General features: G+C 37.3%; 2 protein-coding genes across 5 annotated transcripts in view; both read right to left on the bottom strand.

The window, feature by feature from the left end:
- LOC134678579 (putative ferric-chelate reductase 1 homolog) overlaps positions 1-12,475 on the bottom strand; it is a 50,085-nt gene extending 37,610 nt beyond the window's left edge. Inside the window, exon 1 of one of the 3 annotated variants that reach the window (XM_063537216.1) lies at positions 12,094-12,475. The gene's annotated coding sequence lies outside the window, so the exon portion shown is untranslated. Of the gene's footprint in view, positions 1-12,089 lie in introns of all 3 variants that reach the window. The other 2 variants (XM_063537203.1, XM_063537212.1) reach the window with 2 other exon arrangements.
- Positions 12,476-12,771: 296 nt separating this feature from the next.
- Positions 12,772-19,993, bottom strand: part of LOC134678533 (pikachurin) — a 91,180-nt gene continuing 83,958 nt past the window's right edge. For both annotated transcript variants that reach the window (XM_063537112.1, XM_063537121.1), the window contains exons 12-18: positions 19,420-19,546; positions 18,474-18,565; positions 17,668-18,033; positions 17,260-17,400; positions 16,643-16,729; positions 16,380-16,483; positions 12,772-15,495 (exon numbers count right to left, since the gene is read on the bottom strand). In XM_063537112.1, coding sequence (XP_063393182.1) covers positions 15,335-15,495; positions 16,380-16,483; positions 16,643-16,729; positions 17,260-17,400; positions 17,668-18,033; positions 18,474-18,565; positions 19,420-19,546 — 1,078 coding nt within the window. In that variant the 3' untranslated portion in view covers positions 12,772-15,334. The remainder of the gene's footprint in view (positions 15,496-16,379; positions 16,484-16,642; positions 16,730-17,259; positions 17,401-17,667; positions 18,034-18,473; positions 18,566-19,419; positions 19,547-19,993) is intronic.

Below are 19,993 nucleotides of genomic sequence, written 5' to 3' on the forward strand. Positions count from 1 at the left end.
AAGTACACGGGGTCTTACGAGGTTAAACCTAGTGGCAACCCTAGTGGTGACCTATCGCTCGACGCATTGTTGTGATGCTATTAGAGTAAATTATTCATTGTTCTTTTTTACGTTACGTTGTTGCAATTAACAAGTCTTGCCATATTTGACAGTTAAATAACATGTATAAAAATCGCACACAAAAACAACAAAAAAGTTTCACGGCGAGGTGAATCATGTCATGTGAAATTATATGAATAATAATACATCTTATATTATTTGAGTTAAACAACTGCAACTAATAAGTAGGTAGGTTTTTTTTATAAATAAAGTTTAACTCGAGTAGGTAAGTCAGTCCGGAGAAAAATCAAAACAACAAAAAAACACATGGAAAAATTCAAAAATATACCACCACATTTTTGAATGAGGAATGCTTTTTTTATTTTCGAAACGTATAATAGTAGTTTATGTGACTGCTACATAATGAAAGGCATTAAAATACGAGTGTGGGTTTATGAAACGAATGAAATGAGTTTCATAATAGTATCACACGAGTGTTTTAATGCCTAATTATGTACAGTTACATACACTACTTTATCTACACACATATTATAAACTTTCTATGATATATTCACTAACTTGATATTACAGCCGATTTTGCTCTCTGGCGGAACTCGCGGATATGACATGATGGCGTCTCCGAAATATCTTTATCGCACATTTTACACGAAACTTTTGTTATAGTTCCTTTAAAAACAACAAAACAAATTATTTTTTACTTATAAACTAATTAAAAGATAAACTGTACGTTAAATGGCGGCAAATGAAAACTTTTTTCACGCACGTCACGCATCCGTAGTTTTTTTTTTAATTCAGAGACAAACTAGAGTCGGGGTCGATTACCATATCGTCCGATACCAACTTACGTGCGAGATTTGTCAATATTGTATGCAATTGTCATTTGATTTCGAATAAAACGTCATCTCAACGGATATTAGAATAGGGGTCAAATCAAATTGCTTTTTTTTTCAGAGATGTTCGAAATTTGAAATGCATTACCAAATCGATTTTGATATAGTAATGAGCTATTACCACATTTTCACAGATAAGAAATTTGCTGTAACAAAACAGTTTATCGTAATGTGGGCCATTATTTACGAATTTTGAAGGCATCATAGACAGTTTATGATATGTGTGTAGATAAACTTATTTTATTTCTTACGACATTTTTCAGAAACTTCCCAGGACTTTATTGAAAAAAAAAATCCGTTTAAGTTTTGTTAAGTTACCGGATTTTAAAAAAAGGAATGGATACGAGTACCTATTTACTCGATTTATTAACAATATTTATCGTTTGAATAATTATGAATATACATATAGGTATAAAAATAAGCCAACAATTACCTATACATGTCAGATTTACACAAGCATGATGGATTGCTTGAACATTATCTAACATCTAATAAGACCAAGTTATGGCGGCAACATTGAGTTTTTGCCGAAATATAACGTGGGAGGTTTCCGGGTTAAATACTAGTGGAATATTCCCATATAACCATTCCAGTCGCAGAATCATCAAAGTGGTAACTAAATGTCAGATGTGTCGTAACAGAGTCCACACAATGTGTCTAGAATTGTTTCGAAACAAAGTGTCGTCGCCGTGTGTACACTTTTCCGTAACAAGGTGTCGACACATTTGTGTGCACTTTGCGTGCGGTTTGCGACTAAATCTGACAGCAAATTTCTGACAGCAAATGTCATTATAAAATACCTCTTGAAAACCAAGGTTTGTCAAACTACTATTAGTGTCTCGTGTTCTCGTAAGTAATTCTAGTAAGTCATCATGGGCGATGCAAATGATAATAATCGACCAAAACCATATAAACACCTAACGACCGTCAACCTTTTACAGAAAAGTTTTTAAAGAAATGCAAAAGCTACTTAGGTCAGCCAACGAATGCTCCAAAAAGTTGTAGAGGGAAATGCTCGGAACACAATTTTTGACTCTGTAACTTGGTTAGTACAAGTTAGGAGGTGAACATATCAAAAGTCCCCGGCCGTAGCCCTTGAGCGGGGGGAAGAGAGGGGGCTTTGAAGGTCCCATTTTCCGGTTTTTCGATTATATCTCGGAAACTATGCATCTTAGCGACATGGCCACTTATACAAAATGAAAGTTAATTTAATTTGTTACAAGTTTATTCAGTCAATTTTTTCGATATGTTGAATAAGTTTTTGAGATATCCGCTCTTGAAAGTTTATTTAGGACTCTCAATTTTATCTTGATATATCTACATCAGTGAAGGTGCTAGGCCGTGTATGGTATCGTTTTCGCATAAATCTGGGTTGCTGAATCCATTTACGGTATCACATTGACACCATTCCACAAAGTTAAAAAAAAAAAATCTTTTTAGGGTTCCGTACCTCAAAAGCAAAAAACGGAATCCTTATAGGATCACTCGTGCGTCTGTATGTCTATCCGTCTGAATACACAAAATAGTTCTTTACCTATAGATGACAGGAAAACCTATTAGAAATGTGCAGTCAAGCGCGAGTCGGACTTAATGTACGGAACCCTTAATACGCGAGTCCGACTCGCACTTGGCCGGTTTTTTTTAAACTCCTCTTGACGCTTAACCGCTGAACCGATTTCGTTGAAATTTGGTATAGAAATAGTTTGCGTCCTGGAACAGGACATAGGATAGATCTTATAACCAAAATCATCTTTTGAAGGTGTGAAAAGTGGCGTGGAAATTTGTACGGGAAATCAATAACCGCTAAACCGATTTATATTAAATTTGGGATGGTCTACATCTTTGATTTAGTTAAAAATGACTACAAACCTAAACTTAAACAGTATTAACTTCAAGAAGTCAATTCTGAATTCCCCCCGACACCTCATTTCACACCTTTAAAGGATGATTTTTGAGATAACTTATTATGTCCTGTCTCGGAACTCAAAATATATGTGTACTAAATTTAAATTAAAACTGTTCAGCAGTTTAAGCGTGAAGAGGAGTTTAAAAGAAAGTATTTTAATAAGTTTATATGTTTTTACTTTGGAATGGTGTCAATGTGATACCATAACTAAATTTGGTACTGCGAATTTATACGAAAATGATACCAAACATGGTCTCGTAGCTTTACTGTTGTAGAAGTCAAAATAAAATTGAGAGCCCTAAATTCTTATTACTTGGCCAAACTTGTGTAGAAGGAAAAGGAAAAATAAAAGTCTTCGGCAGGAATATAAGACACAAATATAATTTTTATTTTTGCGTTACTATTTCAATCATAATAATAATATAATAATAATAAAATAGCTTTTTATTTCCACATTTTTAAAAGTTACAATATTTTAAATAGATGTAAGTTATACATTTTGTTTTTCGTTTTCTTATGTGGATCCCTTATGGGTGAAAGCCTCCTCACACTTCTTCCATTTATCTCTGTCTTGAGCTGTATTAATCCATTCTGGACCCGCTACTGAGATAATATCTTCTATCCATTTCTTTTTTGGTTTTCCTTGGCGTCTCTTCCCTGCTGGTCCCTTCCATTTTGTCGATTCAAGTGTCCACCTTCTGTCTCTGTATCTGGCTATGTGTCCTGCCCATTTCCATTTGAGGCATGTCCTGCTATTTCAATCATCAAATATAAACATAGCTTGGTTATATTATTCTAGTGAGATCCTCATAGATAAACAAAAACATTTACTTAAAAAATTACAAGGTCGAAATGTCACGGAACTTGATGTGAGAGTAATATGTGAAAAATAAAAACTTTTATGACAAAAAAATCTGGACACAATTTAAGAAGCATACAATTGCGTCGAGGAATCATCTGTATTTTTGCTTGTTTCATTACCTCCTTGCTTCTTTTTTTGTCCTTTGTATTCTGTAGCAATTTGTTAGATCTGAAAATAAAGATAACTTGCGTCGTCACGGATGTCGATTTATAGGTTTTAGGGACTGCAGAATTCGAAAACGATGATCATTTTGGATTCCAAGATGGCGGCCATGCACTATGTCATAAAAGTCGTCATGGATGTCGTTTTATAGGTTTTAGGGGGCCCCGCTTTCAAAAATGATGACCATTTTGGATTCCAAGATGGCGGCCATGCACTATGTCATAAAAGTCGTCATGGATATCGTTTTATAGGTTTTAGGGAGTGCAGAATTCGAAAATGATGACCATTTTGGATTCCAAGATGTCTGCCGTGCACTTTGTCATATAAGCCGTCATAGATGTTGATTTGTAGGTGTTAGGAAGAGCAGATTTCGAAAATGATGACCATGACCAATAAAACGACATCCATGACGACTTTTATGACATAGTGCATGGCCGCCATCTTGGAATCCAAAATGGTCATCATTTTTGAAAGCGGGGCCCCCTAAAACCTATAAAACGACATCCATGACGACTTTTATGACATAGTGCATGGCCGCCATCTTGGAATCCAAAATGGTCATCGTTTTCGAAATCTGCGCCCCCTAAAACCTATAAAACGACACCCATGACGACTTTTATGACATAGTGCATGGCCACCATTTTGTAATCCAAAATGGTCATCATTTTCTAAATCTGCGCCCCCCAAAACCTATAAAACGACACCCATGACGACTTTTATGACATAGTGCATGGCCGCCATTTTGGATTTCAAAATGGTCATCATTTTCTAAATCGGGGCCCCCTAAAACCTATAAAACGACATCCATGACGACTTTTATAACATAGTGCATGGCCGCCATCTTGGAATCCAAATGGTCATCATTTTTTAAATCTGCGCCTCCTAAAACCTATAAAACGACACCCATGACGACTTTTATGGCATAGTGCATGGCCGCCATTTTGGATTCCAAAATGGTCATCATTTTCAAAATTGGGGCGCCCTAAAACGTATAAAACGACATCCATGACGACTTTTATGACACAGTGCATGGCCGCCATTTTGGATTCCAAAATGGTCATCATTTTCGAAATCGGCACTCCCTAAAACCTATAAATCGACACCTATCTCGACTTTTATGACAAAGTGTTTGGCTACCATCTGCATGCAAGACATTTCTATTATTTTTACGTACAAAAATGGCCCCCTGTCAACTTCCAACCGAGATTTAATCGATAATTTATTCGATTAATATTCAGATTAATTCAATTTCAATCTATGTTAGGTCGACTAAACTAATCGCGATTAAAATTTGAGGATTAACTTTTTTATTCCATTAATTAGTCTAATAAACAGTTAATCTATTAAGTCCCATCTCTGACCACGGCATTTTTACACTTTGAGAATATCTGAAAACAAATGAACACAAGGAGCCATTTTGCAAATCCAGTAACTTTGTTATTACTTTTGACAGCGCGTGTCATGTGTCTACACAGAGTCGACACAAAGTCGAAACATTTGCGACTACTTTGTGACTGCAATATTTCTCAGCCTTAAACCATATTTATACATCATAATTAACAAGTTTCGTAGTATGTAAAGCGTTATTTCTGTTATTTAAGTATAGTATACGCATCGAAGTACTAAAAATGCATCAAATAATATATTTATGAACACAGGCACTGAGAAGTAAACAATTTCATTTCCGGCTAAACTAAAACAATGTGGTGGCGCGTTGATTATTTACACTTAGTTTATCAAATCACTCGAGCAGTTTAATTCCCCATTATAATTTAAGTCCTATTGTAATATAAATGCAAACAATATATAATTACGTCTTGTAATCCGTTTTAGAGATGGCGTATTAATGACACTTATTTTTATTTAACTATTTTTCCATCTGACAGTTTCCATTTGACAGGAACAAAATGAACGAATGAACGAATGATATTGGCATAAAGTAGTCGCAAACCCGAAACAATGTGTGCACACGGCGACCACACTTTATGTCACTTTGTGTCATGTGTCGACCCTTCCCCATTTCTGGTAACTGTGTCGACACGGCGACGACTCTGCGACTGGAATTGTGACCGAAACAGACGGTGTCGACACAAGATGTGTCTACACCGCGTCGTAACGGCGACTGGAAATGGTTGTATGGGTTACTCATTTCATAAACCAAAACGTCCAAAACTACAAATAAGTCTTATATAAAAAAAAACCGGGCAAGTGCGAGTCGGACTCGCGCACGAAGGGTTCCGTACCATAATGCAAAAAAAAAACAAAAAAAAAAGCAAAAAGAAAACGGTCACCCATCCAAGTAGGTACTGACCCCTCCCGACGTTGCTTAACTTTGGTCAAAAATCACGTTTGTTGTATGGGAGCCCCATTTAAATCTTTATTTTATTCTGTTTTTAGTATTTGTTGTTATAGCGGCAACAGAAATACATCATCTGTGAAAATTTCAACTGTCTAGCTATCACGGTTCGTGAGATACAGCCTGGTGACAGACGGACGGACGGACGGACGGACAGCGAAGTCTTAGTAATAGGGTCCCGTTTTACCCTTTGGGTACGGAACCCTAAAAAAATACGGTTTTGTATCTTTATTAGTCCCTTCCATAGCAATCTAATTTGCCCTTTGATGAAATCTATGTATACGTACATCCGGCCCTTTAGACCTCTTGCAGCATCCCACTAACCTGGGGGTTAAGCGGTTAACCCGATAACCCCGTGTCAAATTGTACCATGGTAACTCCAGATTTAACCGGTTAGCCCCGGGTTAGTGAATGGTGCAATTGGTATTGCTGTTAATGCTGTTTGATAAAATCTTAGTTTTATTTATTGCATCCGGTATTTAAGCGAGTTAAGCTAAACTTCAGTAAACAAAACAAACAATTGAAAGTAAATACATATATAGTCCTCCTCATCGTTTTCGATGACGGTGACCCTAAATAAATATCATGGACGTTGTCTGGCGTGAGCTCTTATGTGGCTGGCCAGGCCGAACATATATTTCTCAGTGGTCATGACGTATGCTCTGCAGTATTGTGGTGACCAAATTCAGCTGAATGTCAGAACTGAAAAGGGTGTATTTGACATTTCTAGGTTTAAATATTAAATAATCAACACAACAAAGGTCTTCTAGCCACACTCTAACTAAACTGTTAATGTCTCAAATGACCCTTACAATAATTACCATACATGCTTACAACTTTATCTCTGCGTGTGAACAAATCTCGAACTAACTCGGTCTCATACAAATTTCTTAGGTATCTCGAGCACTAGCGCTACCTATAACGGCAAGTGTAAGTTGGTAAACTTTTTTATGACAGCGGTGCTAACTTACTCGCGGCCTGTGAGTGGCCTCGCTTTTTTAACCTCTAGCCGCCCATACGTCAAACCTTGCCAAGCAAAATGAAATTTTATTTTGTCAACACAAAGTTCAAATTAGACTGGAACAGGAGATCTTTTTATAGGTCTCTGGGCGGCTAGAGGTTAACTGGCTGTATGCAAGTTAAATACATAAGTAGTTTTAACTTATTGGGAAATTAACGTTAGTATAACCATCTGTGGACTGTTTGACATGCTTTAGCTGGAGATAATGACTAATGAATTAATGTCACACTGTAAGTAGATAGGTATATTTGCTAAAAGTCACAACACAAATATTGTAGTAACATTAATTGCTCACCCACTTATAAGATTCCTGAAAGTATACTTTTTCGTGTAGGTATAATATGTTTATTATATGAACTCATTTTAAATTGCTATAATCGAATATGTTCTGCGACAGCTTAATACATTCTTGTAAATACAGCGATCCCCATATTAATCTTGTATTGTCTAATAGGGCACTAGAGTCTGCCCACGCTAAGTTTTCATGCAAAGTTCTATGTCAATTCAATTAATAAATTCAGTGTCACTGTCATGTCAGTGCTAACTTAGAATGGTGGGAGTTTTAACTAATGTATTCGATTTTATTTTCATCGAAATTTACTCAACATCTTTAATAACACTTCCTTATTTGGTTACACCGTACACGTCGTAGGGTTTTCATTTTTTTTCTATCAATATAAGAATATAATGAATAGCAGTTAGCAGATGGTTACCGCGAAATTAATACGCGTTTCGCAATACCCATCCCACACGTCCATACAACTATTCACCCATCAGTCGGCACACACAATTGCATTGTCTATCGCTTCCCATGAACATCACATAAGTAACCTCCCATAATACTAGCTCACAGACAAAACATCCTCTAGACTGAGTATAGTCGCGCTACCCCCGCTGCCACGCATACGGTAATTTTACTCCATGTTCGAGTCGAAAGTGTCTTGGCACAGTAGGACTTCGCTCACCTCGTCCCGCGCACCCCCGCATTTTTGGCAGCATCGGTTGCATGAAATAATTGCTCTAAACTCCGTCTAGAGGATTCCTAGTCTAAGTACTAGCTCTACCTACTACGTTATGCAGTATGCAGCTAGGCTGTCTTCCTAAAAATGATAGCATTATGACTAGAGTTCTTAATTTAAAATTACAGGGATCTAGAATGGTATCCATAGTTATAGTTACAGAATAGAATAAAATTTATTCAGGAACTAATAGTACTACCGTACTTTGAGTGATTATGATATAAAGCGTACAAACAACAAAACAAAACAACAACAAAAACAATAAAACAACAAAAATGTAACAATCACATGTTCAAAAACACTTTAAATAACATCACTGAAACGGTTTCTACTCAAATTGGTGTTAAGGTACTTTTTGGATAGCTTGACGCTGGTCTTCCGTGGAAATCCTTCGATTAAAAGCGACATAACTATACGATTTAGAAGGAGTACCTTGTTAACAGCAGTTTTATGAAATATTTGGTAATAACGGTTTTTTACATAATGATAAATGAAATGTTTTAAAAATAGACATATGTAAGTAAGTAAGCTTCTTGAAAGTAAGTGTGTTACTACATGAATTAGCTGGTGATAGTGGTGATTAATCGGAGTTTAAAACGTGCAGTTAATTTCACTTTTGATTACTTACATAAATAGACATTGCGTTATATTATTTAAGTATTAATCGTAATCTTGTTTAACTTGTGTTTAACCAGTTCTAAATTTGGGTCACATAACTGGAACGACAGGTATTGCGTCGATCAAATATTATCATATTGTCCCAAGTATCTATTCCATTAAATGATATTTATAATTAAAATTGCACCATTTCTTTCAGCTATGCGCTGAACAAAAGGTTTATTAAGTACTATAAGCGTTAGTATATTATTTAGAACGCTCGCTTAGCTACACTTTTGCTCTCAATTTTAGCCTCTTCGAGGCATTCATTGCTTCCATAGATAGTATTATAATCAGCTAATTACCGTAAAACCAGGTAACTTTAGTCCAAAACTACATTATTTAACCTACATTATTTGATCATGTAATGTTTTCATCTACCCTCAACTTTAAGGAGCCATTTAAGGGTAGATTTTGTTTACTTTTATTTAAATAAGTACCTAAAGATACAGCGTATAAATAATGTTATTTGGGCTCGAGATAATAAGCAGGTAATTTGTGTGGCACGAACAAGAATGCGCAGCAAACTGTCATTGCACTTGCAGCATTGTTCGCCAAAACTGTGTCATTGACATGTCGAATCGCTCCACAACTAGGGTTGTCACAGTTGTCAGTCAAACTTTGCGTTGGTAGAAAAGTTTTGGAACGCTTTTGATTTGCGAGGATCTGTGGAACTGTATTTTATTAGGTCGCTAAAATGTCATATTTCTTCTATTGAAACATCGTCAATAACGTTGTACACGGCAGCTGCCTAGAGTTCTTTTTTAAACGGAACAACATACATGATACACTGTTATTTGCCTATGTATCAGTCTTTCTGTCAAGCTTTTTACTAGCATTTTATTTGTGAGCTTTTAATTTTATAGCCTTAATTGTTAAAATTGTTAGCTAAGAAAACTTAACTTAATCGAAGATCGTAAATCTAACACGCGAGTCTATACATTTCTAATTGCGATTATTATCGATGTAAAAATTGCAAGAAAGACAAAGCAACCATGATCCATCTCTTTCTACGAGAAGGTAATTAAAACACGTAATAATGTTGCTATTACAATAACCGCGGCCATATTATACCGCGAACCACGTTCGACGTGTTGCCTCTCTGTCGCAGTTGTCAGTTCGTACATAAGTGTGACAGGGAGGCAACACGTAGAACATGGTTCGCGGTAGGCCCTCAAGGGGCCCACTGATTACCAGTTCGCCGGACGATATCAGCCTGTCAGTTAAACGAAAAATTTGACAGGTCCGAACAACTAACTGACATGTAATCTGTGGCCTCCTTCATGGCTCCTCTACACGATGGCCCAACATTTATGCGTTAGAGGGAGCAAGTGATATTGCTATCTCATTCTACCGCATGGCTGCGTCCCGTGGAGTGGACGGCGCTGGCCCATCGTGTAGAGGAGCCATCAGACTTGAATCTATCGCCAACCCTACGCTGAGAGTTGGGCCGACCCGGCCTTCGCGCAACTCTAACCAAACATTTATCGCACGAACGCTCGGTTCTTGTCGCTACACTCGTTATTGTTTTGTTTTTGTCGCTAACCTATTGCGCGGCTATTGGAGCAGGTAATCGACAATAGTTCATATTTTATGACAAAATAATGTCATTCGTTTCAGGCTCCGGAAACCAAGGTTGGTCACGAGGACGAGACTACGAGTACGACAAACAAAAGCTGGTGGTATAAAAAAAATAGTAGTAAGTAATAACAAATGATACTTATTCTGTAGGTAGTGTTGCTTATTTCATCAAAGCAAAAATATTCTAGGTCACACCCGCTTAATTTAGTCTCTTCCACTAAAAAAACAAATTTGTTTTCTTTTTTCATAAAATTTAATTTGGACCATTCATACGCATGGATTCCCTAAAATTCGCTAATACCTAACTAAGTTAGTTGGAGTTTTTACACACTTTAGGTACACACTCTTCAATTATATACTTAGTATTGTTTCAAGTCTTAAGCCCTACTACTCTGTAGTTAGCAATATATCGAATAATGCATGCAAGTTCTTGAACCGTCTAAATGGGGCTTTAATTATGGTAAGAAATGCTTGCTTAATCAGCACTTGCGAACGCCGCCATCGCCATTACAAAGTCTAGCCACACTTAGTAGGTACTAGGTACAGTAGGTACCTCGGCACCTTAAGATTGCATGATTCGACTTAGCATAGGAAACTTACCTATTCTTACCGTAAATTATTTTATTTATTTATTAGCCTGTTGTGTCCCACTGCTGGGCAAAGACCTCCCTCTCTTTCTTCCACGCGTCTCGTTCTATGGCAATATTGGGCCAATCTTTCCGAAAGACGTCAAGATCGTGCCGCCACCTCCTTCTAGGTCTGCCGTGACGCCGCACTATGTTTGGTGTAAAATTTTAATTTAACCATTAGATAAATAAAATGTTTCATTATCGCGTGAACCAAGTGGAAATGAGGTAAAGTCGCCATAGGTCTATCGGAGCGGGCGAGGTGATCAAAAATATCTAAGCACGCACTCTAGCGCCTTGACAATAAAGGCGTGTTCACATATTTGTGAACACATTGGCCGCTCCGATATAAGTAAGTATCTAATGGCGACTGTACTTACCTTATGCCTTTACACCAACCTAAAACTCAACTGTAAGTTTATGTTAATGATACAGAGGTGTTTATAAATTGTACGCATACCCTGCGAAATATTGTAATGTTGTGTAATAAGTAAGACAAACAATTAACGTCTGTTAAAATAAATATAACTATGTAATTGTTAGCTGCTAAGGACACTATAGAGATATTTTACAAACAATATAGGTATTTTGAGTTACCTTGTACGCTATAAACCTTGAAACGTCAATAAAAATATGTAATTGACCTCAGATTACTTTCAAAATCATTCACTCATAATTTATCATTCATTCAAACGTTGTGCATAAAATTTGTATGGAGGTTGCTTCACTTAATTATAATTCTAATAAAATGATGTTTTGTTTACCACGATTAAATTTTATATTGTATTAATTTGCATACTTAAATAGATTTAACGCACGTGAAGATATTGTCCTTTTATTATAATTTTATTTATGACCGCTAAAATACTACGAGTTCAGTTCACTCATTTTAGCGTGTGCGCTCAAAACATTTCAAACTTTTACTTTCTGTTTGTACATAGGTAGATACTTACGGCAAACCGGTCGGGCGAGGCTGCTCCTTAGTATTCAAGCGTAGTAAACAACCAAATACCAAACAGTTAGTTTCAAAACACTGTTCGTGGACCAAATGAATTATTTAAATCACAAAAATGCCACAGATTTTCACACGGAACACTGGGTACCGCACCGCACTTTTTTGTTAAGATACAGTAAAAAAAACTGCAACGAATAAGATTCCAAACAGAATAGTTCGAAAATACTAAATTAGTTCACTTAAAACCTATTTAGTTTATAACAACTAAAATCTAAACACTACTTTGGTATTGTTAAATAAACTTTGAATTTCGAACAACTTATTTCGAATCAACCAACGTCCGGCTTGCTCCAATGGGTTAGCGTAACTGAGTGAATGGAATAGTGCGCGACATCCGTTGCGTTGTTGACCGGCGCGACAAGTGAATGACGAATGAGTGAATGAATAAACGCGAAGGCTTTGTTTCGAATGATACAGATGAATGGAATGTGGGTGTGTAAATATTTTATATCAAGGTTTTGTGCGTATAATATTACATTGAATTTTAATTGTACAGAATATAGCTACTTTTTTTAAATCAATTTGTAGTAGGTATTCTCCTACCGAGGTGCTTTTTGTATATTGTGTACTGGGACTGGGTTTTTAATTGTGTCCCTAGACAAAAAATTACAAACATATTTTTATTATATTTTATTGATATAATTTTGTACAAATAACGGCGTATAATACATCGGACAGGTCTCACATACAAAACTAATGCTAAACAAGCTATATGTCACAAGTAGGACTACTTTATAGTTTTAGTTAAAATTAACGATACATTTCCATACAGGTACAAAACTTTGGTAAAAGCAGTCGTTATTTTGTTAGGTACAGTTCGGTAAATTTGCCGTACAAGAAAGCTACTACTTCTTTGGGATGTCTTTAAACTAGAAATAAATACATGGAACTCTGTGCATGATGGCGAATAGACGATGGTTAAAAAAAAACAGTTTTCATTAACACAACTAGTAAAACATTCACGTTTTTCTTACATCGAAGATATGCTATAAAATTATTGTGCAGTCAAACACCAAATAAAAAAAAATACATATAAACGTCATACAAAACAATTATAAAGAGACCGTAATTAAAGATATGTATTTGTAAATAATTTTTCACACCCTGTGAAATATATAATTGACTGAACCTATTCGTGGAAAAATCCCGTCAAAGGGTATCGTAGGGTAAAAATAGATCGCTCTTTTAATATGTTTTGACGCAAGCCAACATGTTGATATTGTACGTATTTTTTTTTCATCTAAATGTAACGTAAAGGAAAGAATAACACATAGGTAATATATATCAGAGGTACTTATTAACTTACGTGTATAATATTCCGATTTAACCATAACGCAGGTACATATCATATAACAAAAAACCGGGCAAGTGCGAGTAGGACTCGCGCACGAAGGGTTCCGTACAAATAATAAAAAAAGCAAAAAAGGCAAAAAAAATAAAACGGTCACCCATCCAAGTACTGACCCCGCCCGACGTTGCTTAACTTTGGTCAAAAATCACGTTTGTTGTATGGGAGCCCCACTTAAATCTTTATTTTATTCTGTTTTTAGTATTTGTTGTTATAGCGGCAACAGAAATACATCATCTGTGAAAATTTCAACTGTCTAGCTATCACGGTTCGTGAGATACAGCCTGGTGACAGACTGACGGACGGACGGACGGACGGACGGACGGACGGACGGACGGACGGACGGACGGACAGCAGAGTCTTAGTAATAGGATCCCGTTTTACCCTTTGGGTACGGAACCCTAATAAGCCAAATTGTGTATAAGAAGTTTATCTTATCTTTATTTAGTCGTTATATATTTTTTTATTAACCTCATGCTTCGGATTCATTCACCAAAGCTCCTCTGAATAATGGTTTACTCGCGTCAAAACATAATATTTAATCGAAGGTTTTGATGTTATAAAGCGCATTTAAATTTATACTACTCATATATTATTCTATACTAGGACTATAGCGGTGCTACAGGGGCCAACGGAAGCAAAGCAAGTGGTACCGCGAAACAAACCTAACTTGCCAATCGAAAAAACAACAGGGAAATGTCACTTTACGCCGACAGGTGGCGCTAATACGATTTGTAAGTAGTAGAGAGCCTACCGCGAAAATATTTCGTTATCTGCCACTTTATGACTCTTGAATATTCGAGCGATAAAGAGGTAAATGAATGAACGAAAGTAATGGTTCGTGGTAAGCCCTCATCAGGCAATCATGGCGCCCAAAATGACAAATATTTCAAGCACTTCCCTATTTATTCAACGTCTTTCAAATGCTATGGCTCCTTGAACTACGTACAATCTTCTAAAACCATGCCCATATGAAAATTTTCCGATATACAAACGCTATGTATACTTATTTATCTATTTATAAAATACACTCACATCGTAACAAATCTTTGTGATTGGCTAGAACCGAACTTTATAAAATGTGTAAAAATGAACTAAAATAATGCGTGCAAACCACTCGTACGACTAGAATTTTATTTAGTTAACATTACAAATAGTTTTTTTTAAAATATCTACTAGATAGTAAAGCACTTTGAAAAGTTACCCCATTTTCACAGGGAAATTATAATTGAAGAAAATAGAAAAACATAGTTATATTTCGAAAGTATACCGTGGAAGGACATTATTCCGTACATCAGTATTGAGTTACTTATTCTAAATTGACTATTTAGTATTCATAAATATCCACTCATGTCAAAACTGACACTATGATAATGGCAATTAATATAAAAATTGAAGTTTCGATATTGTTCTTATTGCCTCCGAAATTTTATTTTTATATTGATATGTACGGAGTTTATTATTAAGTGAATTGGTCATCCATTGAACGGTTTAGAAATTAAATTTACAATTTGGTATTCTGGTAAAAGTATGCGAAAATTAAATACACCTAAATCCTATCGATTCATGAAGTGAAATAGTTCATTTAGTGCTTAAACTCGTGAATTCTAAACTGTATTTTTTATGCAAAATTTACTCTTTGCACGAACCATTTCACTTTACAATAAAACAAACCCATTTAACATTTGAATGAACATACACTCCAACAATAAATCTATTCACCCCATTCAATTTTATTAAATGAACGAATGGGTTAATGAATGAATGTTTCAAAGAACCCATTCACTCACTCTGCTCACGAAAGAATGGTTTGTGGTGGCGATTGGGAATGTTATGGCGCGCATCGGCCGACATTGTTGGTGATTGTGTGGGGCAGCTTGGACAGCGACAGTGGGATGTCGAAATCGCCGCTCAGCGATATTTGGGAGACGCAGCCGACGAGGCCGCTCTTGTATTTACCCATGGAATTCATTTCTATTGACGGCAGACCACCTGTATCAAACAAAATGATGCATTTAAAAACAAACCAAGTCTTTATTAAAACTTTTTTGTTACTGTGTCTTAGGCCCACTTGCACCATTCTACTAACCCGGGATTAAGCGGTTAAACCGTTAACCTAGTGTCAAATTGTACTGGTAACCATGGTAACGCCAAGTTTAACCGGTTAACCCCGGATTAGTGGAATGATGCAAGTGGGCCTTATTCAGATGAGGATTGCAGGTCTATAGGCCCCGTGCATGAACAATAGGAGGCAGCATAGGAGCCGTCAGATTTTTGGCGCGAGGCGTAAATATGTCGTTTATGCTTCCGATGTAGGTAGCCCACAAAATGGCAGAACCAACTATGCACAAGGAAACGTACCGACGAGAACGCTAGATGGTAGTACTTGCTTTGGCAATGTACATGTGCACATATGTTTCCAATTCAGGCCACAAGATGGCAGACCCACCAACGCGAACGGTCCCTATAGGCAGAGATATATATAACTCCGTATAAGATAAATAAAGTCTAAGAAAAAAACGTGCCTCGGAAATCAAGAAAACGTCATTCTCGAATAGATGGCGCACACACCTTTGGCCTATTCTCGGCTAGATGGCGTTGACGACACCGTTTGATATTTAACAATTTTAACACACATATCAGTGAATGAATATGGATCAGTATGGAACAATAAAAATTAAAAATCATTTAACCGTAAACATATTTTGATTAATTTATACATTTTCAATTTTATTTTAAGTTTTAATCGTGTGTCGATAGAGGGCAGTAAATGTACCGTGACTACTAAATTTACTTTGGCAATAGCCCTTTATACTATCTATTCTCTTTGCTATAGGTAATGAAATCTTTATATGGGATAAGTACTTAAATCTTACCTATGTAGAGTCCGTTTTCCGTATTGAGCTGTTTAAGCTTGCCGGGCGATATTTTCCCTACTGAGCCCAGGCCGTCCACCTCTAGTACACCCGCTTGTCTGTTTCTGGAAAACAAAACAAATAAGTTTAAGATGTGCCAACAATTTAAAATACGAAGAAAAACTAGAACCCATGTTTCTTTAGAAACCTTGGGCAAATTGCACTTAGCAGAGAGAAGAGTGTGTCAGTCTTTCTACTAAATAGAATGGCAATGTTGTTCATACCTAGTAGCTCGCGCGCGATGCCACAGACCATCGTCCACCTTCGTGTGGTTTGCGATGATGACCACCTCACCGCTGCCCAGGTCGTACCTGCAATATAAATTAAAGGTGAAGGACTGACTGAAGTGTTTATCATCAAGAGCCCCACACAGGAATCTACTTAAATACGAGCGTGGGATGACCGAGATCGCATTGAAACTGTTAAGATGCGTCCAGATCTGGCGAACTGGGTCTGGGTATGCCGTGAACTTTTGTCGAAAACGGTGTAGTACCTGCCAATTTTGTAGAGACCTTGGACAAGATTTTTGGCCTACGTTGACATCTTTTGGTTGATATTGTGCTGGTACTAACAGAACGAACGAGGAGATACGAACAACGCCAGTATCGCGTTCGAGTGGAGTCCTCAGGGCGGGAAGCGAGCCCGCAAACGCCCTTTACACACTTGGAGGCGCAGCGTAGAGAACGAGCTGACAGCCGTAGGACTGAGCTGGAACGAGGCCAAGACGGTTGCTCAAGACAGGAAGGCGTGGAAGGATCTTGTGGAAGCCCCATGCACCTCCGGGGTGCCCTAGGACAGACAACAACAACAACAACAACAACAGAATGAACCCATTACTGACCTGAGCACGAGCACGGAGTTCTCGATGGCGAGCGACAGGAAGTCGCCCGGCGGCCGTACCGCGCGCCCCGACCACACCAGCAGCCCGTCCGGCGCCTCCGACCGGAACCGGATGTTGATGTCTAGTGTGTAACTCAGCAATCTGAAATCACCATTCTGATTTTATGAACAATCATAATTAATTCTACTACAACTTTAAATGACATGGTGGAGGTGCTAGGTAAAGTGTGAACTAAAGTAAAAAGAAAATTTCAGAAATTTGATTGTGCCCCATAAAAAAATAAAGAGGCGAATGAACGTTATAATTGGATTAGATGTTTCCTAAAGCAAAAAAAAGACTACTGAGTTTAGTGACCTAATCGTGTAAGTACTTACAGAAAGCATAGTAGCTTTTGAAAATCGAACTCACCTCTTCATAGTTTCTTCATCATCAATGTGAATGAAGCTATCCTTCCCGCTGAAACTGGGATACGTATTTGTATCCCCCCAGTTGATCTCGTTTGCATCCAAGTATTTCACTTGCATGTATGTCCGTCCGTCATACGCAGGCTCCCCAGTGACCACATCGTTATTCCTTTCTCTCAAATAATCATGTTTTTTGATGTATTTCTTCTTTTTCATGTCTTTGTGTAGATGTGGTATATGTTTCTTGGGCTTGATTTTGTAGAACTTTGCTTTGGGGCCTTTCTTAGATACTATTGAATGGTGGATCTCATTTTCTGAGACGTTTTTCGGGTAGGGTACGTGTGTTATCGTCTCTTTGCAAAGTTTTTCTCTGAAAATAAAACGAAATGCATTAGTTATTAATTGATGTCAAGCACGTAAAATTGTACGCTTTATTAAGGAATTGCAGCAACCTTTTTGATGTTAGGAAAAGTGTTTGAAACGTTGAACTTATGAATTACGCCGACTAAAACATACTTTCAATGTTTAAAGGTAGGTAAATGCCGACTGTCGATTTTGCTGCAAACTTTTCTAAGGCGTAACATACTAGTCTAGTTTCGATACTTGGTTAGTGTCCACCCTAGACCAGCGAAATAGGTGCAATTTGAAGTTAAATTTTTCAAAATTTTCATTTAACTATAAATCTTGATAATTTTTGGAGGGATGACATAATGATAAAAAATAGGATTTTTTCCAAGTACTGCCCAACGTTACGTATCATTTCGAATGCTAACTTACTACGTACTCGATAAATACTTTAGTTGTACTCACGCGCATGTTGCGTTGTTGTCGTCGCAGTTGTCGACGTTGACGCCGCCCAGCGCCGACGCCACCACCGACAGCTCCTCGTCATTTATTACCAGCTGTCAAAACAACGTTTACGTGAGTGAATGAAAAAATTTACATTCAGATGGTGATGGTTCCGTGGAGTAAGTAGAACTTGGAAGGAAAAATTGCAATTTGATAGTTGAGCGTTTTCCAAAAAAAGTGTACATTTCATTCATGTCTTCAAAATATGTACTTCTTGGGCTCATTTTACTCAGAATCATTTGTACATTCAGGCCTCATACATGAAAAAATGTGTCCAAAGATTTCCTTTCCAGATCGTCACATTCTTGTATGTTTTTTTTTTATTTGTATGAACGTGTCACGCACTGGAAAAACATTTTTTCATAAAAAATATTGGGACACTTTTTTTCATGTATGAGGCGTGAATGTAAAAATGATTCTGAGTAAAATGAGCCCAAGAAGTCAATATTTTGAAGACATGAATGAAATGTACACTTTTTTTGGAAAACGCTCAGTTGACAGAATTTACAGGTTTAAAAAAAATGTGATAAAGTAATTTGATTTTCATTTAACTCTTAATTTTCGAACAAACATTAAGAATAAAAAGTATAGGGCATTACGAGTATAATAATCAATTTATACCAATAAAATATTTGATTCATAGGCGTGCTGTGTTCGAATGAATTAACTAATGAGCAACCGAATGTCTCGGCAGTGATTGAATGAATGAACGAGGAAATAATGAACGAGGAATGAATGAACGAGGAATTAATGAATGGCTAACCGGACTAGTCTCAGCATTGATTGAATGAATGAATAAGAGTGAGCGAATATCCGTCTTGGCCAATGCCGCGGAAGCAGCAGGATCGGCTGTTGAAGCGAGAGGGCACCGTGGGTCATAGCTGTCACGAGGGTATGAATGACTAACCTGACCCACGCAGCCACTGAAGCTGGCGTGGAGCGCGAGCCGCGGGGGCAGCGGGTGCGGCGCTCCTCCTAGCAGCATTGGCTGTCTTAGCGAGAGCCGCCGCGCTGCGCCGTGAGACGTCACAGATCTGGAACAGGCATTGAAAACTTGTTAGAAAACTCGCAAACTATTTATATGACTGGCTTATACCTTCAACGCACCGAGGTTATTTCGTTTCGTGCCTGCAATAAGGCCACAATTTTTAAAGGAAACTTTACTCTATTATTTTTAATTAAGATTGATATTCAATAGTCATAACTTTTGAGATGTGGCTATTTTGCGGGCAGGCGGTGATTTCGGATAATCAAGAGACACTAGGAGATTCTAGCATTTCTGAACGGAGTGACTGATCTCCTGTCATTATTGATATGTACAAGGAAAAGAGGTAGACCATTTAGAAGATGGGTGGACGACATCAAAGCCACAGCAGGAACCACATGGACGAGAGTTGCCAAGGATAGAGAGGAATGGAGAAGGTTGGAGGAGGCCTTTTGCCAATAAATGGCACACAGACAGAAAAAAAAACGCAAGAACT

Source organism: Cydia fagiglandana, chromosome 2, assembly GCF_963556715.1.
Source record: "Cydia fagiglandana chromosome 2, ilCydFagi1.1, whole genome shotgun sequence".
In the NCBI taxonomy this organism is placed as follows: domain Eukaryota; kingdom Metazoa; phylum Arthropoda; class Insecta; order Lepidoptera; family Tortricidae; genus Cydia; species Cydia fagiglandana.